This window comes from Lissotriton helveticus, chromosome 1_2 (assembly GCF_964261635.1).
Source record: "Lissotriton helveticus chromosome 1_2, aLisHel1.1, whole genome shotgun sequence".
Classification (NCBI taxonomy): Eukaryota; Metazoa; Chordata; class Amphibia; order Caudata; family Salamandridae; genus Lissotriton; species Lissotriton helveticus.
In genome coordinates, this window is record NC_136058.1 from 122,721,028 (window position 1) to 122,744,902 (window position 23,875).

At 43.2% G+C, this 23,875-nt stretch overlaps 1 protein-coding gene across 3 annotated transcripts in view; it reads right to left on the reverse strand.

Moving 5' to 3' along the window:
* The window catches only part of MYSM1 (Myb like, SWIRM and MPN domains 1), a 367,486-nt gene that overhangs the window by 52,448 nt on the left and 291,163 nt on the right, over positions 1–23,875 (reverse strand). For all 3 annotated transcript variants that reach the window (XM_078669957.1, XM_078669947.1, XM_078669962.1), the window contains one exon: positions 4,829–4,934. In XM_078669957.1, coding sequence (XP_078526083.1) covers positions 4,829–4,934 — 106 coding nt within the window. The remainder of the gene's footprint in view (positions 1–4,828; positions 4,935–23,875) is intronic.

Below are 23,875 nucleotides of genomic sequence, written 5' to 3' on the forward strand. Positions count from 1 at the left end.
TTCCATTGGTTTTCTGCTCCTCTTGGATGGACCCTTCATTGCAGATTCCATGGTTGAGTCTATAATGCCCATTCCTACAAGATGCTGCCCATTTTTATAGGATACTGCCTGCCGCTGTCCTCCAAGCACAAGCGGGGCTGGTTATATAAATATCTATTCCTATGGGTTGCTTTGGTCTTCAGCTACTCCTGCTGGACTCTAGAGAATATACTCTAGTTGATAGAAGGTTGCACTCCCAAGAGTTAGCAGTCTTTTCTAGGCACAGGTGTATGTTCAAAATATCAATACAAAGATCATGATCATTCAAAAGAGTGAGTCTAGTGAGTGAGCATTTCTAGCCTCACCCTTTTCGCGAACACTTCTGCATATGCATAGTTACATGCTTGCTGTGAGATAGTACGGGCAATCTGTGCCATTCATACACACCACCACATTTCCTGAATATGCCACACTGGATTTACACACTTTCCATCATCAGCACACAACCATCTAATGGTAAGTGTGCTCTCTCTCGTTCTTTTTGCTTCAATTCCACGCCAAGCTGCACTGTCAAAACACAAAAAAGAATTACAATTTTTCTCCATACACCTTTTATTTCAAGGATGCCCATTTAGCTTATCTGACTGACAAACATTCTTACTTAAATAGCAGAGCAGTGTGCTTCCCACCTGCAAATTCACTTCAGCACCCATATGTACTACCATATTTCAAATCTCAGTTATAAATGAGGTTTAAGTCAAGTGCTTTGTACTTGGGTTCTTTTATTAAGATACCAAAGCAAGTGTGTGCAACAAAAGTTCAAAGTGTACACACAAGCCTAAGTGGTTCAGTGTCATACTATCTAGGCTGTAATCAAAATTGCATATGTTCAACGGACGTCAATACAGTCGATAATTCTCTTTATTGTATGGCTTTTGTAGTGCCTCACTGTTTTTAGTTTAATCCTTGCTGCAAGCCCCTACCTCTACTGCCTCTAAGGACACGAACAAGTTATACAAATTTCTACTCTGTTCCAGCGGAGAAAGGTTGCTGCTGTGTGGCCTAAAAGGAGTGTGCTGTTCTCATATGTTCAGTGGTTCCCTTGTTCTATTTTTTCAATAATACTAATAAAAAAGTGTATGGGATGCAGTGTTAACAGAATGAAGTGCTGCAGTAGCAGTGGCCACTATACATTATTTCAGCGTAATCCATTGGTTTGGCCTCGTATTTATATTAGATGTAGGTTTATTCACCTGGCTTCAAACAGATTCAGATGCAATGGCACCACCATCAGCATTCTATGCAGCATAGTTTTTTTTTTTTAAATCGTCTCTCCGTTCGTATGGAGCTAATGTTTTTTGCGTGCCCTTTCTATGTTTTGTTGTTTCTGGATTGAACCAATCATTTTAAAGGAAGAAATTTTGGTTAAATTGTTTAGCCAGCACGGTATCATCTGACACATCCAGCGTACTCTTTTAAGCCACCGCACCGGACTGGCACCACAATGCACACAGTAATGCACCATACTCGTATAGATGTCTAAGTGATGTGACTGCAACAGCACAAGAACAATTACCTTCATTTAGAAAGGAAATACAGATAGCTTTCTGTATGTCGAGTAAGGAGGAGGCGAGTTATGGGTTTTACTGGTATGCAACAATGTTAAACGTGGATTATAATATTTTTATCAACGTTTATGCAGCATGTTTTACCGCTTCAAATTATTTCAACCAGACTGACAGCGCAGGTCAGGAAGCAGAAGGAAGAAATGGTGCAAATGACACCGCTTTGGAGTTTACAAGCTTGGTTTCCAGTTCTTTTGGAACTTTCTTTGGATTTTCCAATCCTACTTCCAGGGATACAGAACTTGCTGAGGGACGCTCACTGCAACCCACAACTATTTCAGGAATGGGACGCTCAATCTGATGGCATGGAAAATGGCAGTAGACGTTAGGAAACCCAAGGCTTATCACGACACGCTTCCAAACTCATCAGAGAGCATGGGCAGACTCTACAGTTAAACATAACAGGTCATCTTGGTGCAGGGGAGTCAGTCTGTACTGCTGGTGTCTGGAACGGAGGTTTGATTCCATGTGGTACACATTGTGTGTATACTGATTTTTTTCTCAGAACAGGGGGAAGCAGGTTTGGCTTATCAGGCAACTACCGCCTGCAGATCAGCTATTTCAGCAGGTCATTTTAACTTCAATGTGATTCCGGCAGTGTAGCATCCATTTGTATGTAGATTGTTAAGAGGCATTCAGCAGAAAGGCCTTCTGAACCGATGTACTCCCAACTGTGGGATTTCAACGTGGTGCTTACGTTATTGGACAAGACAACCATTTTTTATCCAGGATAAAATTAACAGGTAAATTGGAGTATTCGTTATGGTTCATCTTCTGTAAAGGAGTATCTGTAGTCTAGATACTCCAGAGGGAGTATCTTTCAAGGTTTCCAGAAACACAAAATCCCGTACAAGGGCAGTACAAACACCAGTTTTTTTCACAGCACCCAAAATTGCGCGCGTTGAGGAGCGCCGAACTTACAAGGCTATTATGGAGGAATTAAGACCTCTGCGTATGGCACAACTACTCATCCCTATAACCAACTATTCAAATCATCTCATCCCTTACCACTGCACGATGCGTAAGGTGGCTCATGGAGGAAGCAGGCATTGACTAGTCCATATTTGGTGCATATTCCTCCAGGGGGGCTATGGCTTCTAAAGACTTCTCTCAAGGTAGCTGTTTGGAGGACATCCTTAATGCAGCTGATGGGCCCTCAGATTCTACTTTTAAGGAGTTTTATTTCAAACCAGGGACAGGGGTGGTTTCACTAGTGGTAAGCTTTAAACTTGCATAATCCAAAGTCTTCAGTCCTGACATGAGTAGTAACATTTCCCAGATATCATGAAGGAACGTTCAAACTCCATTAAGGACACAGAGGCAAGTACAACCCCTCTCAGGTAAGTACATAGTTACAGACCTCCCACCCAGAGGATTTGAAGAGGATCATGATGTATGGGTATAAGTATGATTAATACTTCATCTTCAAATGGTTCAATATGTGTGATCTGGAATTAATATCTTGCTTAGAAAAGGGAGGCAAATAAGAAGGTTTACATTTTTTTTACACTTCTTATTTTCTCATAGTGTCGGAACAAAAGCAGGAATTTTAAAATTGGATTATGCAGTGGTGGATGGCTCGCACAAAGAAAGTAGAAGTGGTGTTCCTTCTTGGATTGCTTTGTAGGAAATGGAGCAACATTATTGGCTGTTGCTTGTCACAAGTTTTAAGATTCAGAGGACATGTAGACTTTTTTGTCTGAAGTATATGCAGTCATGTTGAGTTGCTGAGCAATAAAATTAGAAAGAGAAATGTATAATCCTCACCATGTCCTTTATAGAATTGAAACTTTCCTTCACAATAGGTAGGAAATTTTACATTATGTAACATACCACAGTGTATAACTGAGGACTCCACTAAGAGGCAGCAGAGGTGCGACCACAGATATGGGAATTGTAAACGCGCCACAGAATATGCTCCGAGGAGCCCAGACAGTAGTGGCTGAGGAGCAGTCCCATAGGAATGGCTTTTTTGGGGTGGTGGGGGACGGAAACCTGCCACGGTATATGGATTGGGGAATCCACCCAAGAGTGGATTGGTGCATTCCCTGGAAGTGTGTGTTACTAGGGTCAAGGGAAAGGTTGGATATTAACTAATCCTGTGAAGGGATCTAGTTAGAAAACGAACATGGACAGGGAGTGGTAATGAAGAATACATCTATAGTCGGAATATGGGACACAAAGGATGGGTTTCTGGCCATAGGCTCTTACAGACCTAAAAAAAGATGCCAACATAAGCATACAACATTAGCCGCTATCCCAGGATTCTTTAACCTCTTCAGCAATAAGAGCTACTTCTGTTCAATGAAAATCATCATAAGCTACAATTATTAATGTCTTAAAAGTGACCACATCAGGCAAGATGATGTTAGTGGCAACGATATGCAAGTTTACCAGCAGTGATCACCTTGATGCACGCTTACCAGCAGTAATGAAATAAAGGTTTTATCAACTTGGAATGCTTCTATGTGGGGAATACATGACAACCTTAGCTGCAATGCCCCTGCCACCAATCAAATAATACTGGTAATAAGTCGCTCCACATGCTGCATGATTAAATAATCGAATATCAGCTTAAATATTTTGGAAATTCAACCATTTTCTCAAAAAATCAGGTCAGGAGTCAAGAATATACACACATATTTGACTCAAATACACACTTTCCAATCTTGGTAAAACTATAATAATTCAACCAAGCAAAAGCTTCTAATTTAGTTGGCCATGCTGCACAGAGTAGAGCTACATAAAAGTAGCTGGAGGGCTACCAGTAGCTCACGAGCTACTTGTTGAAGAAACCTGCTCTATCCCCTTTACCGAATGGCAGTGCTGTCATCCTGAGAGTACAGGTTAAAAGGAGGGACAATCTGCAGGTCACGTTACCCGAATCAGTTAAATCGCAAGTGCAAGGGCACTCCAAAGTACAACTACAAAGGACTGCAGGTAAATTCCTCATATGTCCAAGAAAGCGAACTCAAAGAGGTAGAGGCAGACGTTAAGAGGCAAAGGGTAAGGCCTAATAGTGAAGGAAGGAGGGAAAGTGCACATGACCTTTTAGGCACTACTGGGTCTCACACAAAAGAGTAAAAATATACATAAAATACAGGCAAACTGTGCATAATGACGAAACAGCCAACACTGCATCAAAACAACTGAAACTTGCATAAAAATCGTAAAACCATCAGTACTCAACATGTAGTGTCTGTTTGCTTGTTTTTAAACCATACCTGTGTGATGATCTGTATTTGTCTATTATCCATTCGGTCCTTTTAACCACAATCTCGTATTTAGGTTCTTCTAACATCTGCTGCATTTCAAACTTGTATGGCATGCCTGAAAAAATAAACGTTCTTAGCAAATTATTAAGATACAAATAGAAAACTTCTTTTTAATAAGTGGCTATTTGATGCAAATCGTTTAAAGGTCAATTTAAAAAGACCCAGGTAAGGCATGTATCATGTAAGAACTAAAACCAAATATATGGAAGTCCTTCAAGCAGGACGTTCTGGTCATACAAGCACATAGTACATTATAAGTCATAAAGGGGATAAAATACCCCGTCTTTGTACATTGTACTGAAGGGATGTTGTGACCATAGTAAGAAATGAGGCCGAAAATAGAGTTATCTTAAAGATTAGGGAACTTCAAGTTGAAACCCATGGACAGAGGCATTTTAGGGCCTGATTTAGAACTTGGCGGATGGGTCACTCTGTCACAATGGTGATGGATATCCTGACGGCCGAAATATAAATCCACTACAACCTATGGGATTTATATTTCTGCAGACGGGATATCAGTAACCATTGGGGTGGAGCAACCAGTCCACTGAACAGCGGCGTAGCTAGGGGGGGGTGGACTGCCCCAGGCGGCACTATTTTGAGGGTGGCCGCCGCGCGGCACTGGCCCGTTGCGCCGGCCTTTATCATTTATTTGGGGACACTCAGAAAGTCCCCGAATACATTATAAAGGCCGCCGCAACGGGCCAGTGCCGCGCGGCAGCGGCTTGAACTGGCCACGGGGCACGCAGCGGGGCTCCCAGTCATTGGACAGGTTGATCATGTCAATGAGGCCGGCCCAGGTGCAGTGATTGACACAGTCTCAGACTGGCCAGGCCGTAGCAGCGCAGGAGGACGCCTGACGTCACGTCCTGCTTCCAGAGAGCGCAAACTAAATGTTGCGAGGATGACTTACTCTGGTGCGGACTGGCCGGGCTGCTCACTGGTTTGCAGGCAGCCGGAAAATCATGGTGCTCGCCCCGCAGCACACTGCTATTCGCACCTCACTAAGACCTGCCCAGTTGGGCCCATATCGCTCTGTGGGACCAGGCCATGAACTAAATGGTCATGACGCCGCCCGCGAGCAAATTATTTCCGGGAGCCCGGGAGGGCTGACTCAAGGCAACATGCAGTCAGTCAACTGAGCGCGGTGAGAGGATGCGGGCCGGTCGTCACTGGTGCAGAGTTAGAGTCACGCTTCCTCAGCATGGGGGCAGAAGATTAAGGCCAGAACGAACGCTGTAAGTTAACCAGCCACTAGTCAAATTAACACAATGAATAAATCAAATAGTAATGTCAGCAGAGCGTGTGGTGTATTATTCTAGTACTGCTGCTGCAGCAAGCTTGGTGCATTTAAAGTGAGTGCGTGACGCCTTGTCTGCCTGCGACCATGCTGGGTCTGATTTGCCAGCGGCAGACACAGGCGGGCAGCAGCTTTGTTTTTCCTTGCCGCGCACGCAGGCGTCAAAGCGGCGCCTTTCTTCTAGCTGTCATCTTATGTGAGCCGGGGCCTGTCCTGTCCCTTTTTGGACCAAGAGCTTGCCCGACCTCCTACTCCCACGTACTGGTCACCCGGTAGGTAGGCATCAAAAGATCCATGCCCTGTGTGTTACTAACATGGCCCTCCTATCCCTGACCCCAGGCAGTATTTCATCACGGGGTGTGCTGTGTGGCTGGCGAGTACTGTGCAGCTGCTCATATCACACGAAACAATTGTGTGATTTGGTCAGGTGTGTGCATGTTGTTTGTGGTAGTATAGGCACCAAAATGTAAAACAAGTGTACTGCTATTAGAAAAAGAAAAAGTTCCTGTGCTGATAAAAGGAGCACACGGACGAGTCCATATTTTGTTCGAATCAAACTGCTGAAGTGTATCTGCAAGCAGTACTGTCTATGTGAACGTGCACCTCTTTTGGAAGTACTAACTTGTTTGTTTCAGTTTATTACGAAAAACTTAAACAATGCTTCTCCCGAAGTAACCTGAAATGTGTAGTCTCCCTAAACATTTTTCAAGCCAAATGTACCAGTTATGCAGAGTTTGTGTAGTTCCCTTTAATATGCCCACAGATGGAATCTATACTGAAAAAAACACAATTTTATTCCATATAGTGTCAAGATACAGTTTGGGCCTGTGATATTTTCTTCCAGTTAGTAGCATATTCTACATGCAAATCTGTTTTTAACAGTGGTACTCCTGATCCTATAAAGGTTCACTTCTCTACAAATATATTTAGTATTGAGGTGCTTACCGAGAGTCTGTGTGACCTCCAGACCCCATGAGTTGGTCCACTGCAAGACTGTGGAGTAAGTACTAACAAAATATGACTGTGGAAGAAACGTTAATAAAGTTCTTGCAATGAGTTATGCTGTGAACCATAACTGAATCTGTTTACTTTATGAAATATTGTTTTGCCCATAAAGTTTAGATTACATTCAGATTAGTAAATGTAGTTGGTGTCGATAGTCTGTGCAGCTACATTGCAAGGAGTCGTCTCCAGTTAGTGCCCTTCCATTTCTGGTGCATGGAAGCAATATTCAAGATCTCCTTAGATTTTTTCATTGCTCATATGGGTGTCATTTCTGATATTTGTATGTTTCCCTTGTATTCATTGCTACAATTTGATCGCAAGAAAGTGTCACTCATAGTCATTGAAATGTCACTCATAATAACACTTAAATTATGAAAATGTCACACAGGGCATTCTGAAACATTGGAAGCTATGCAACACCAATATAGTTCTGACCTCTCAAACTATGCTCCTCGGGATACAGGAGGCAGGAATGGCTAGAGGGGGTGATTCCTTAATATATGTGGCCATGGCTGTTTTCGTATGTGCATCGCATCAGCGATCCACAGCCTCACACGTTTCAGCAATGGCAGGGGGCTGGTTTTGTCTATCCTGAATTTAGAAATCGCATTGTATGAGCACAAAGGAAGAAGTTCCAGGCAGAAGGGAAAAAGAATATGGGGGCCTCTGTCGGATTGGGTTTATGGTCTCTGGCTGGCCCCGGATCCTTGGGTAGGATGACCTGCTTTTGAGCCTAAATGCAGGCATTGTTTTTACACTGTATGGATTTTTCTGCTTACACATGTACGAGTACAGCACTTTATGATCAGATTAGTTTTGAAATTGGTTATATTATACGGGCAGGCTGTTCGAATCCTTTGCAGAGGTATATATTAGACTCTAATGGGGATTGTACTGATGTCTTTTCTTTACATATTTTATTCATGTATGTAGTCTCAAAAGTCCATGGTTTAATAAATGAGTTCTAATTTCCCCTACAGTTTTTTAATACAGTATCAATTTCGCTCAGATGCTTTTTGTAGTTCTATTTTTGCTTAGTGAGTCTTTTGTGTGCTGTTTGAAAATTGATTACTTACTGATTATGATTAGATACTTGCTGAATGTGCACACTCTCTCTCCGTTTACTTATTGTATTGATAAAGTAAATGTTGAAAAGCTTTGATAAAAATTATTGGACAAAATGTTAAAGGGGTATTCAATTGAAAAAACAAGAGACCTACAAAGTCGAGGGAAAACAACTCAGGTAGGAGATGGTACGAATAAAAAGTGGTAATAGAATGGATAATTAAAGGAGTGCGGAGGCAAATCGGACAAGGAATAAATTAATGATTTAAGGGATACTCTTCCAGCCACACATTTTACTTCAGCTTGTTCAAATGTTTTAAACTGTTGATGTTGACGTCTGCATGGTGTGACTTGCTTGATGTAAGGTTGACCATTGGATCAATATGCAAAGGATTGTGAGTGGGCCAGCTGGACAATTTGGTGAGGATTTGAATGAATTGAACTCTGGGTGTTCGTATGCTGGTGAAAATGTGGCTGAAGGCCCATGACTGATTGCATGGTCTTAAATATGTCCTTGACCCTAAATTTCGCAGTGGACTGAGCATGGTAAAATTATCTAGATGGCATGATGGCACTGTCAGTAGTGATAGTTTATGGCACATTTCAGTTCTCTTGGATGCATGCCAGCAACTCTAATGTAGGATTTGGGATGTTTTATGTAACATGCTTTGGTTCATACTGGTTTAGTCACCCCTCATAGCAAACTACACAGCGTGTCTTTATGAGGGATGCTCTCTGTAATGTACTTTATGTGTTGTCAAGTATGACGTGATGTGATAGCCAGTTGTAAGGTATGTAGTTAGTTATGTAAATGTAAATGTAAATGTAGTATACTTGTAAAGCGCACAGCTGCCCCAGCAACGGGGCGTCCCGGCGCTGTATAACTCTGGGGAACCCGTCCTGGCTTTCCCTGTGGGATGGTCCCTTGCTGGGAGTCCCCAAGGTGGAGCCAGGCATCCCCGGAATTGGTGGGGCCGTTGTGGAGATTAGGCAAGCTAATGCCCAGAGTTGCCGAGTGGAACCCCTGATTAGAGTAAGCACCGAAGCGAGAATTATCGAGTCCGCTGACCAAGGTCCACGACCCTGCCGCGTCGGGAATTGAACCCTGGTCCCGGGCTGACTTCTGCTCTCAGGCCTGCCGCCTCTAACCAGTGAGCCACACTACTCCACCCCTATATAAAAATAACGGAGAAGAAAAAACTCAGTGTCTTTATTTGTTCAGGCTGCATATAATGTATGTGTCTGTCTCTGCACGTACTTGGTTGGCATGCTGCAGAATGTGATGAAAATGCATGGATTGTTGGCACCCCGTTCCACCACTCCCCGATGACGGTGGGTGAATCAGCTATGGTGCCTGACACCCCCCGAATAGGACCCGTTTCCTTGAAGTGTCCTACTGTGCCGCAGGTGGGGTGGTGGGTAGTGGGAGGGGCATGTGGGATGGCTTCTACTGAGCTCTCGTGGGGGGCGGAGCGAGAAGGCTTCCACTGCAGGGCTGCTACTGCCCCAACTGCATTACTCAAGTTAGTCTTGTGATCAGGTGCATTGGACTCACCTGTAGTATCCTGAAGGTGCTGCCAGGGGAATCGTGGTCAAACCCAGTGTGGTGGACCGGTCTTCAGACATTGCTAAGGTCATGGACGGGGCAGATAGGGGACAGGGGACAAGGGTCCTGCACAAGCTGTGTTGTTACGAGTGAGTTGTCACAAACAGGGCCGGTAGAACTAATGTAAGTTTTGGGTTTCCTTCTGCTTTTCCTTCAGCGGTGTAGCTAGGTGGGGGCGGTCCGCCCCAGGTGGCACTATTTTGGGGACGGGGGCTGTCTAGCCCTGGACCGTGTCATGTATGTGCATGTAACTTGCATGATCAAGGTAACTATTAGCGGCGATACTACCTGTCTCTCGGACCTCTTTCAGGTGTTTGTCTTCCTTTTTCCACAGCAACCCCCCCAGGGGGGCGGCAATCTGAAAGATAGCCCCGGGCGCCACAAGCTCTAGCTACGCCTCTGCCACGGAGTTCTAAATCAGGGCCTTAGTACACTATCATCCCCGCTTTAAAGAAGCCTTTTGGTTGCAGAATTCTAGAATAAATGTGGAAATGGCATGATTGATTGATTGATTGATTGAATTTGCACCAGTATGCAGCCTGAGATTTGTTACGTTCAGCATCTGCTTTGTGATTTAAATGTATTTATATACATTGATATTCTACAGTCATTGAACTCCAGCACAGCAATTAACTGTTTTTAGAAAATAAAAATAACGGAGAAGAAAAAACTCAGTGTCTTTAATTGTTCAGGCTGCATATAATGTATGCTCAGAAAGGTGCTTTCCACACTGTCAGCTGGCTTAGGGAGCAGGTATTTCTGAAGTCTCAACTCAACTGAAATACATTATTAGGTTGCAGCCTACCAAACAGCACAGCTGCCTGGTTTTCTAAAGACATCTTGGGGACATTCAGAAAATTGACCTAGGAATGCATTTTCCCCGCTGCTTACCATTGGCTTTGTGGTTTGGAACTCATATTTTCTGGCTTTCTATTTGCTGGCTTCATTTGCTTTAGGGAGTCCAGCTCGAGTTAGTTCCTCCCATTGCCCAAATCGTGTTGAATTGTATTCTTCAACAAACTCTCTTTCTGTAAACAGTCCATTAAAAATTCTTCTGATCTTGTTACATTTGCTGTGCATTCAAAGACTGATGTCAAAAGTCAGGCTGTGCCTTCCAAGAAGCTTGGTGTTTATTTTTCTTTCTCCGACTTCAAAGCGAGAGAATTTTTTTCGAAATCATGCTGGCTACTGGGGTCTACTTGAGGAAGGCTGTACGATGTTATTTTTTCCACTCTACTATGAAACAATCTTCTGTATCCCACTGCAGTCTAAGCCACTCTATTCCACTCTGCACCACTTCACACACCACTGCACTCTATGCCGATGTACTCAAAACCAATATGCTCCACGCCACTCCACGCCAATCTACTCTGCACTACTGCGCTGTACACCAGTATACTCTACACACTGCACTCTGCATCAGTTTATTCTGCACCACTATCCACAAATGCATTCTACTCTACACCACTGCACTCTAATCTGCGCCACTGTAAGCAACTGCACTCTACAACAATGCACTCTGTGCCACTCTACGACACTAAACTCTGCCGCTCTGCATTCTCTGCCACTCTACTCTATGCCAGTCTAATTTACTCTAGGCCACTGCAATCTTCTCTGCACAACTCTACTGCACACTAATCTACTGTGCACCACTGCACTCTGACACTGTACTCTTCGCTTCTCTACTCTGTACCACTGTACTCTATTCCAGTGCACTCGACCATGCACCACTCCACTCTATGCCAATGCACTCTACGCCACTACTCTTTAACACTCCACTCTAACCTGTACCAGGAAACAATCTACTGTATGCCCCTGCACTGTATGCCTCTGCCCTTTACGCCACTCTACTCCTATATGTGCCACTATATTCTTTCCACTGCACTCTACCCTGCACCACTCCACTCTACTCAACTCTAAAACAATCTACTCTGAGCCACTGTGCTCTATGCCACTCTACTTGGGAGTCACTCCAGTCTACGCCTCTGCACTCTACACTGCGCAACTCTACACTACTCCTCTCTAAACCACTGCACTCTGCCACAAATAACTCTGCACCACTTTACTCAAAACCAATGCACCCTACGCCACTGTACCCACACCAACTACTTTGCACCACTACAACTATACTCTACAACATTCTACTCCATGCCACTGCACTCTACGCAACTACACGCTACTCCACTCTACACAATTGAGCTCTACGTGACAGCACTCTATGCCACACTATTCCACTCTGCACCACTGTACTCTACGTTACTGCACTCTGCACCACTCTACGGCGCACCATTCTAAGACACTGCTAAGACACTGCACTTTGACACTCTACTCTATTCTATGACATACTACTCCACTCTATGACAATTGACTAAGCTCTACGCCACTCTACCTCACTCTACGCAGCACCTTCTACTCCACCCTGCTCTACACCACTCCATGACATGTACGTCACTCCTCTCAACTATGACACTGTACTCCACTCTACGCCACTTAACGCTACGCCTTTCCACTCTACAACACTCTACTCCCTCCACGACACTGTATGCTACTCCATAACACTCCACTCCACTTCACTTCACTCATCTCCACGCTACTCAATTCTACTGGATGCCACTGCATCACACTCCATTCTACTCTACTCTACTCTACTCTACTCTACCAGTCGCGCCCGGCATGACTCTTAGGCGGGGTGGGTGTTTAATTTAAAATATATTTCTTTAAAAAAGTTAACTTACCTTCGCCGGCCCGGTCCCGAGTTGTCTCTGCTCCTCTCCTACCTCTGGCAGGAACAGGAAGCAGGCAGCAGGCAGCCTCCCTCCCCTCCCCTAAGTCAATCACAACTCTGCAATGGCAGCGTTGTTATTGGTCAGGACACCGACCAGCCAGGTGCCTATGGGGAGGCCATTTTCTCCATGTAGTCTATGTGCAGCCTACATGGGTAAAAGGTAGAGCGAGCATGACTGGTTTGGTCGGCCCCAAACAGTCAGCGCCCTCAGCAGATGGCAAGCCACTCCTTCCCTGCCCTAGAGCAGCACCGCCCACCCACCCCAAACCAAACACTTCTGCTTTCTAGCATTGCGAGAAGCAGAAACATAACATTAATGATTTACCATTTTATGTTTCTGCTTCTCGCACTGCGAGAAAGCAGTGGGACGAGGGCCCTCCGCCCTAGTGGAGGAGCCACCCCTGTACTTTATGACAGTCCCATCCATGCTACTCACCTTCACCCCACTAACTTTTGGCCATGCAGCCACTCTGGTGTACAACATTGCTAAAACATATTAAAGCCAACAGCTCTTGCAATGGTGAGACATATTATCTTTACCAATGCTTGTTACAATACAGCACTTATGTCACATCTAGACTGAAATATGACAAGTGGAGATGGGTTATATATTGGGATTACAGGGTTCGATTTGATGCATTAAAATAGGTCTAAAATACAAGCCGCTGTACATTATAAGGATACTTAAAAGTCACGCAGAAGGTCGCGATCATATGCAGTCAAGCGCTTCAAACAACATAATGCCGGGCCCCCTCACAGACAATTTCATCAGCCTCTAGCAAATATTGTTTCTCATACATGTTCTACAAAATGTTAAATACAAGCAAAACATTTGGCAGGGCTTTAGTGTATACCCTCTAACATATCTAGACAAAACTGAGACGCAATAGTACATTCCAATTTATCACATTAAACATCTGCATTACATATGCATTATAGAAAGAACGAGACAGCGGGATGGAAAGGCATTTTAAAAAGAACCGTACAAAAGCAATGTTCTGTGTTACTTTTATAATACAATAAATCCAATATGTGAAATGAAACTATATTGTAAGCAAAGGAGCCAGAATGTGTGAGAGACATTAGAGGGCCTTCATGAAATACTTAAAGATGCTCAATCTTGCATTTTATTTTTCCACATTATAATACCTAGCTGGCAGTTCCCCAACATGACATATACAACACCTTCAGCCAGTCCTAGCCTTTAAGCCAAAAAGATTTAGCATGCTAGGCTTTTTGTGTGTGTGCATACAACGCTAAACGCGAAACTGCAAGTCCTCAAATGCAACGCACTGTTGGCTACATACCACGTCTAGCTGAAAGTGCTTCATATGACAGGAGGCCATCAGGCATCAATGAACAAACTGAAAATTGTAATTGTTGAAGTTTTGTTCAGTTCAGTTATCATTTACAAAAGAACGCTTACAAATGGTTTGCAACCTCGTATTTGCAGACCTGTCATCCTAAAAATGATCCTTTGTCAGAATTGAGTGAGTGAGTGAGGTGTGAGGGATTATTCTAAGGGATGCTTTAACACCTGCTCTCAGATAGAACATGATATGGTATCAGTAGAGTGACTTCAGAACTCTAGCTCAAGCTCTTGAATTCTCACATCTGGATGGAGGCAATGCCCTGCTGCATGGCCTCTCTGACTCTACAATGCACACATTAGAGGCATCCTAAACACCACAGCATATTCCACCCACTGCCTGAAGAAATATGACCGTATTACCCCTCTTTTTGTCAGACCACACCATCTTCAAAACCAGCCGCATCACAACCAGCACCACCTCCCACTCTCGTTATCTCCGGTGGCTCTAATCCCATCTACAGGCAAGACGCCATCAGGCCAGAGACAAAGAGGTGCAAAAAACCACAATAAGACAATAGGCCTGCTCTGTATGGGGTCTAGAACAATCCTGTATTCATCAGGATTGTTCCAACCCAGCTCCAATTCAGAAAACTGCTTAAGACACAGCTCTTCAAAGAACAATACATCACAATGCAGTAAAAATCTACTTCTGCTCCCAGAAACCAGCTAACTCTTCATTCACTTGTTGGCAATATAATCACCTTTGTCATTATACAGAGCTCTGCTGTCTTTTCGCTAGGTCTGTGCTACACAATACTACACACACATACTAAAACAGCACTGTTTCTAAGCATGAGGTGTATGTGCATTCCAGAGGCAGACTAAGGACCTGATTCACAATGGTAAACTTAAACTTTTGGTCTAAGTTTAGGCCAAAAGTCTAACATTACTACTTTTTGGATACTCACAAAGGTAAGTTACGATTTATATCTTTATATCTGCACTCACCGCCGAATCTCCACACTCGTGAAGGAGATCTGCCACGAGTGTGGAGATTCCGCCACGAGTGTGGAAACTGCCTCCTCAATACTGACTTACAGCTACTCGTAACCTACCTATGTGAATACCAAAAGTCGTTAAGTAAAACTTTTGGTCTAAGTTTACTTTTATGAATCGAGCTCTAAGTGTTCCCCTTGACCAGAGCCTTGCACAACCCTTGGTTTCCTCTTCACCCCCCATCTCACTCACAGTTTGGCCTACCTCATAGTTTTGCAGACCACTAGTATGGAGAAACAAGGTTGAAAGTATAATTTTGCCTAAGGTCTTTGAACACTAAGGTGACTGGCAGTATCCGAATAACACAGTTTACACAAAAAATCAATAAAAATGTATTTAATACAAAATTCTTTAAAATCTTACTGATATATTTAGCATCAGTTTCGGAGTACACACGACAACATCTTGACATAAATTACAAGATACGCAATATACTAGACAAACATTGACTTGTGCGAAAGAGTAAAAAAAATGATAACCTTCATGTATTTTCAAAAAACATTTTACAACAGGTGACTATATAATAAATCGTCTGATATATTCGGAGAAACTGATTTATATCTAAGAGATGAACATAATGATTGAGTGCCTACGTGATGGATCTTCTATGCGCGTTTCGGCGTACACAACACCTTCATCAGGAGAGCCACAATGGTTCCTATGTCACATATTAACATAAGAGAAGCACAGCCAAATGATGGAATAACTTATTTCAGATATAATGGAACATTAAATGTTCAAAGGCAGGTGAGGCGCAACGCTTGAACCCAGCTTAAAGGCGCTGCAGGGAGTGCAGTCAGGTAATGAATTTTGTCCTCGGTCCACTGTATTATTGTGTGTGATGCTTCTGAGGGATCGAGCCTTCTTGTGAAGCGAATATGGTACCATCTGCCTCGAGATTGAGGATGTCGCCCGTGCAGATTACCAAAAAAGACAGTATTCCGAAATATGATAGGTGACGCTTCAAGCAATCAGTAAAGAGAGAGTTTACTCTATAGTACTGACTCACGGATGGACCTTATAGATCTGATCCACAAAGTCCACGGACGAGTTAATATTTGTCTATTGAATTGCGTATCTTGTAATTTATGTCAAGATGTTGTCATGTGTGTGTACTCAGAAACTGATGCTAAATATATCAGAAAGATGAAACAAAATTTACTAAATAAATTCAGTCCCTCATATCATGTTGTTGTCTCATTAGGTTTGCAAGTTTTCACAGACCTATAATTGCCTAGAGGTTCTTTCTTCAATTATGCTATTTCCCTGCCCTAGGAATTACATTAGTAGCAGGGGGTCCTTGTTGTTTGATTCCAAGTATCCTAATAACATACAGAAGAGGGCATTGTATTCCTTGTAATGTATGTTCACATTATAACCCTGAATCCAAAGAGCATACCTCCTTAGTCCCATGCTCTTCCTTATGAAAGAGTATGATTGCAAATATTAAGGATAAAAGTATAACATGTAGTGCAAATTAAACATACCAGTATAAAATTAGTAATTTGATGAAACACATCAAATGCAGTTTAACGTGATTCAGTTTTAAAAATAGCTATACTTCATAATGTGTGGTAGCAAGCAGAGAGGTTAATGTTTACGTGTAACAAATGACTACTGTGCAAAACTAGACATGCTAGCATAACTGGCTCAATTTTTTAGGTGTGACTTGACATTGCAGCTGTTGCCAGATGTAACGTGATCAGCCTAAAAAAAGAGTTTTTAAGAGTACCACGGAGAGGGGCTTTGGCTCTACCCATATGTTGGCAGCCAGAAGTACATATTTTGATTGCGCAGAAATTGTGTGCTTCCACAGAAAAAGTGCTTCCCCTCGATGTAGCTTTGAATATTTTGGTTATCCAGCTGCCTTAGCGTAAACTTTCAGGGACAGACACACTGTAATGCTGTCGGAGTGTCTTAGATAATGTATGGTGTTTGGTTTTTACGGCAGCAGCACAGACAGGAGGAGGGAAGTCAGGAGAAATGTACTGCATGCCCAACACTTGCCCCTTGAATCATTAACTAAACTTAAAAGGGCAGTTTGGTGTTTGAGAGCAATAGGGGATGCCTGGAGTTACACTAATCTACATGGATTTTTACGGCTGGCTTCACAGTGCAACTAACGCTTATTACAACTATAGCTTATCTTACGTGATTATTTTAAGAGTCCTACTTAGAGAGGGGGGCTCTCTCACAAGTTGGTTAGCCTGAGTACAGGATTTGATTGGGCCAGATTTCTGTGCTTTCCTAAAAAGACTGCTTGTATTTCACCTTTTTCCTTGTCATAAAGATTATACTCCATGGAGCAGGTCTGAGTTGGTTATGGTGGCAAGCTACAGGCCCGGTTGGTGCACTGGGAAACGTTATATCCAATGTCATAAGGCTGGTCAGCTTATTATGAAATGTTATGACCGACAGTCTAGCTTATTAATTGTGTCAAGCATTTGTTAAAGCCAATAAGTCTTTAACAGTTGATTATCACATTGGGTTTAAGGCCAAAGGCAGGTATATTTGTTACTTGTAATATCACAGATTAACATGATAGGCAACGGTTTTGGTACTGGCCACCCACTCGGACACATGGGTGGACAAGTAAATAGGCATTTAGGGGTAGACTGTATTTACTCTGAATTAGAACATTGGAATGTTGGTAGCTCCATAGAAAACTGGAGTGCTCCAAGCTTATAATGGCTGGTATAAGCCCGGAGCTCCAACATTCCAATGTTTCTTTGTTCACAGCTGTGAACAAAGGCTTCAGGGAGCCTGAGGGGATTTCAATCCCCTCACGCTCCCTGAATGCTTGGTTTTATTTGTTAAAACATTCTGCCCTCTAGTGGCAAAATGTTCAAATAGCCTTATAGCCCTTCGTAGCAGGGCTATACCGGCAATTAAAGTCCTGCTGCTTTGTTAAAGTCCCTCGCGTCCGGCTCGGCCTTTAACGCTGCAGCGGGCCTTTTAACAGCCGGTATAGCCCGCTAAGGCTATATTAAATCCTAATAAAGACTCCAGATAGATTTTTAGTTACATGGAATCTCACAGATTCCCTTAGTTGGTAAGGGGTTTGATGTTGGTGACCCCCTCTGAGAATTTTGCTTTGCCAATTGTGACTTGTATAAGTTGGCATTTTTATGACTGTATACCTGATGCTTGTCTTGAGGGAAAGCAGTACAGAATGCCCGAGTTGATTATGGTGACAAGCCAATTATAACAGCCATAGGCTTGATTAGAGTGCAGGGTAGTGTTTTACCAGATGCCATAGGTCTGCTTATTTATTATGGAAAGTGATTACAAAGGCAGTAGGCCTGGTAGATTTATTGTGAAACGCATATCATTAAACCAATATATCTTTAACAGAGTTTTATTTTTACATTACGTTACATTATGTTACAGCCCGTAGAAAGTATTTGGTTACATGTAGTCTCACAGATTACCATCTACGCCCAGTAGGCAAGGGTTTTGGTGTTGATCGCTCATTTTGCTTGCCGACGGCAATTAAGTATATTTAAAAAAAAAAAAAAGATTTTTATAGGCATTTTGCAATTGACGGTGATCAATACATTACAACAATATTCAATGGTGCAAACACGGTGTGTTAAGATATTATACATGAGTTGATTACCTTCATTAGTCAGCAAGTTTTGTCTCTCACTCATTGACAACAGAGCTGCAGAGAGGTATACTACATTATCCTCGCCTCGGTCCTTTATTCACTAACTTTTGACAACGATTCCCCATGTTTGGGCTCGCAGATGTTACCCCGAAAAGCATTCCATTTGCCCCATACCAGAGTCCATTTTTTGGGGCATCCCCTGTGGACATAGACTGATTTCTCTATTATCATTGCATTGTCCATGTCACGACACAATTGGCAATTACGTATATTATGTCATTTTATGACCTTAGCCTGATGGTTGCCTAGAGGGCAAATTTAAGCTCAGTACGGGAGATCTCAGCTGGTTATGCTGGCAAGCAAAGATAACAGTAGAGGCCTGGCCGGTTCACTATCCAAAAGGAGTGGTGGTGTCATAGGTCTGATTTGTTTATCTTGAAAAGTTATGATAAATGGAGTAGGCCTGACATATTCATTGTGAAAAGCATCTGACAAGCCCTATGGGGAGAATATGTGCATTTGAATGATTCTTGTTGGAATCATCTCTTCTTAGCTGTGTGTCAGGCACTTGTAATAAATATAAACATTAATATTATACATTCATATATAAAAACATATATTTCTATAGATACATTTACAATCTGCTTCAATCTGCTTCCATTCATTAGCTAGAATAAAGTTTTAGTCCACATCAGCCATTGACTCTCTTACCCTATTAATGACAGCATTTTCAGATCCCATGTGCACATCCACCTGAAAATGGATGCCCTTCAATGTCAAGGCTGGCTGTCCAGACCTTTATTTTTCAGTTTTCTCCTTTTATGTTCCTGTTTCCTCTTTGCTTCTCCTCTTTTTATTTAAAAATGTCCTACGAGAACACTACAGCTCTCCGGGAGGGCTAAGGGGTCAATGCTTGCCACTAATTACAGTGTGCCGCATTCCATATTACCACTTCCTCTAAAGTAAGAGACCATTATTGAATGTTGCTGTCCATACTTTATCACTGTGTTCCAATTTCAAGATAACCAACATACTTGTTCTAAATGTGGTGGCCATGCTGGAACTTTAAAACAAAGAGAGACTATTTACTAAATATCTGCAAGATAGACACCAGCTGCTACGTTTAGTTCTGCTTTTGCAAGCTTATGCCAGCTGTGTTTAAAAAGCAGCATGGTTTCTCTTTTCTACATCTATTCTTTTAATTTATCTTATATGTTGTTGAGATAATGTGCGTTTTACTGTTGTTTTGTCAGAGGGTGAATACAAGAATGTGTTGGTGGATGGATGAATGGATGGATGGATGCATGAGTGCAAGAGTGCATGTCTGATGACTTATTGAATACCTAAACTCATCAAAGACACAAAAAGTTATTCAATTCATATACCAGACCTATTGGCAATGCCAATGCTTGATGCTAGTAACTGTTCTCCTAAAGAAAAAGTTTAGAGTAACTTAAAAGCTTATTCGTTTTCCCAGTTTAAACAGCAGATATAATTCTGCGCCCTGACCTAGTTGCTACTGTCCTGCAATAACCTATTGCAGGTGACCATTGAAGTCACAACTACACGTAAAAAGAAATCGAAACTGGTTTTAATATGGGGATTGTAGGCTCCAATGTATAAATTTAAATAATGAGCTAGATAGTCACCAGTCTGAATGCATTTTACATGGACGACGCAGCAGGTAGCTTGATTCAGGTAGATGCTTATATATGCAAGCCATAATTATGAAAAACAAATCGGGCAGTATATGCAAGAGAGCAGTCAATCCAACAAACGTATAAAAACAGTCAGCAAAAAGGTTACTCATTACATTTCCTCTTTCAATTTCGCTTCCATTGTAACAGAAGTCTGTAGTCTTGGGCAGATTTTTCATTTCCCTTAATGTGGGTTTAGTACATCAGGGTAATATTGTTTAGAAAGTCATGCCGCAGCAAAATTGAAAAGCGTGATAAATTAAACTAAACATTTAAGGGAAGTGGAACGTGAATAATGGATGTGGCCTGCATACGCTGTCTAACAGGGATGATGAAAGGTATGCCCTAGCGCTGATGTAGTAAAATACACTCCAGCTTCACTCGCTTCCGGCCAGATCCCAGATACAGCAACGCTGCCAAGCACTGTTGCATGAAGGACAGGCCAGTTTGCAGTGGCATTTCACTCACTACCAGTGTAAAAAACTTACATCTGCACTGATCGACTTAAGCAAAAAAAATGCTATTTTGTACAATTCGTTGGCGTGTATGTCGGTTTAAGCCGGATGCAAAATTGCCAAGCACTGGTGCCATTTACACGATCAGGCCAAATATGTACAAAGCAAAGCCCGGTAATAACATAGTTCTGTTCGTGTTATTCTTATATGAAAACAGAACCAATAGTGGGAAATGTAAGCATTGGGTTAAACCAAAGAACAAGTTACTTACGTTCAGTAACACATCTGGTACAGACTATCTAACCGTAGATTCCTCACCTTATAATATTCAACAGGCCTCAGACTGGAACTAGAAAATCTTTAACAGTACCTCTGTGGGCCGGGAGGTGGCATCGGCCAGCTCCACATAGGTGTCATCCATTTTGGCAGGGACGCTGCGATGCCCACATAACAACGCGCTCTCATCGGTTTCTATCGTGACTATTTCCTTGCCACAAAGAAGAGACGACACGCATGAAATCAATGCAGCATCTAATGAGACCTTTTTAGGTAAAGAGCTCGTTCGTAGAACAGGGCGGATACGAGGGTCAGTGTGGAATCTGTGGTTTGAAAAGTGTTTCTATCAGAAAAAGCGGTACGGCAGGTAAGTAACTTTTTCTTCTGTTAGAGACTTCGAACTGCTGATTCCTCGCCTTAGAATAGATAACCAAGCAAAACCTCCCCGGAGGTTGGTCTGGGAACTGGTTTATACCGAATAGGCAAAACCCTTGTCTTGACAGACGAGACTGTCCAAGCAATAGGGCTTAGTGAACGGGTGCAGTGAAGACCATGGGGCAGCTTCGCAGATATCCATGGCAGGTACCCCGCACGCTAACAGCAGTGGCGACCTTGACCCACGTGGAATGGGCCTTCAAACCTCAAAAGTTGGTTGCTTTTTTGCCAATGAGTTGCACATTTTAATGCAGAGGACAATCCATCATCAGATGGTTTGCTTCTGCATAGGCTTGCTCTTTTTCGCCGCAGTGAACTCAAAGAAGAGCTGGTGGTCTTATGTGGCAATCATTGGAGAAGGCGAGAGCTCTTTTTGGGTCCAGACGATGGAGTCTTTCCTCCTCTCTAGAGGAATGAGGCAGAATAAAAAAGGTAGGCAATGTGATGTTCTAGCCATCATTAAATGGGGTTACCATCTTTGGAAGGATAGAGGCATGAGTCTGAAGGACCAGTTTGTCTGAGGGGGAAAAGTGGTGTACTAAGGGTGAAGTGACAGAGCTTGAAATTCGATGACCCTCCTGGCCGATGTCATGGCCACCAGCAAAGTGGTCTTGCTTATCAAGAGCCACAGAGAGGGATGTACAATGTTACAACGCGATCAAAATGATCGCGGTACATCACAACGCATCCTTTACAACGCAAGTCGTTACCACGACTTGCGCTGTAGGGTGCTGGATTTAGGAATAGTAAGATTTACTATTCAAACACTAGCCTACGTACAATAGGGAAGATGTTGGAATAGTAAATCTACTATTCCTTAGTCTAGAGCGCCCTCCAGCGCATGTCGTGGTAACGACTTGCGTTGTAAAAGACGCGTCGTAATGGCACCGCGGTGTTTTGACCGCGGTGTAAAGGTTGGAGACCCACAGAGAGCAGCTGTGCAGAGGCTCAAAGGGCTTACACACAAGGTATTTAAGGTAAAGACTGGAGGTCCCATTGGGCATCATAAAAGGGGTAGAATGGAACAAATGCTGTAAACCTTTAAAAAATTGAGTCACAACTGGTGACTGGAACAGGAAAAGGGTTGGCACAGAAGCTGCAGGAAAGCCGAAATAGCTGACCGGTTATGCTTAACAGTGCCCAGGGCAAGGTTTTGCCAGGCTAATGATAAAACAAACAGCAATACTTCTGACTGAGGAGCAGAAAGAGGATCTACATGGTGTAAGGAACAGCAATGCAAAACTTATCTCTGCGGCACGCATAAAAAGTCTTGGAGGTGGGGAGACTGGCTGCCAAGATGAAATCACAGACCTCAGGAGAAAGTTAAAAAAAACCTCAAATGTTGCAGCTCAATCTTCAGGCATGAAGTTGGAGAGTGCGCAGGTCCGGGTGTAGGACCCTACTCTGTTGCTGTAGCAGAAATTCCTCTCGAAGGGGCAGCCTGACCAAAGGACAGATGCTTATGCTCAGAAGTTCAGAATAAGATACTCTACGTGCCCAATACGGTGCCACTAGGACAATTTGGACCCAGTCTGTCCTTATCTTCTTGAGAACTCGGGCCATAGTGGTATCAGTGGAAAGTGAACAGAAGTTCCAAGTTCTACTCGAGTCGGAACATGTCTCCGAGCAAGAGACGCTTTGGAAACTCCAGGGTGCAAGAGTGACAATGTTGCACGTTCTTGGCAGTGGTAAACAAATCAAGCCACGGTTCTCTCCATTCTCGAAAGAGACCTTGTGCCACCTCCGGATGTAATTGCCATTCGTGAGCCGCAAGGGTTTGACAAATGAGCTTGTCTGCCATGGCTTTCAAGGATAGCGCCAGGTGCTGTACTATGACGAAGATGTCCTGGCTTCCAAGCGCAGAGCCTCCTGGCACAGGGTCCACAACCCCACCTCGCCCTGATTGTTGCCATACCACATGGTGGTGGTGTTGTCAGTAAGCACATGAACTAGTCTTCCTTTGATGGATGGGACTGAGGTTGAGACATGGGGATCATAGCCCAAATGTACTGGATTCTCCACTTCCGAGGGTAGGCATGGAACTGTACTGTATCCAGAATGGCTCCAATTAAAGGGAGCATCTGAGGAGGGGTCAGGTGTGACTTTGGCCTGTTGATAGAGAACCTCAGCAAAAGGTTCGGCGTAGTCTGGAGGTGGGTGAGCACTTCCTGGAGGAAGCTTGCTTTCATTAGCCAATCTTCGAGGCAGGGGAAGGCTGGAACTGCCAGCCTCCGAAGATGTGCTGCAACAACACACATCAACATTGTGAATATGCCCGGGGCACAGGAAAGGCCAACTGAAGCACAGTAACCTGTAAATGATCCTGGTCTACTGTTATTTCAGGTAGCGCCTGTGGGCCTACAGGATGGGAATGTGGATATACGCATCCTGCAA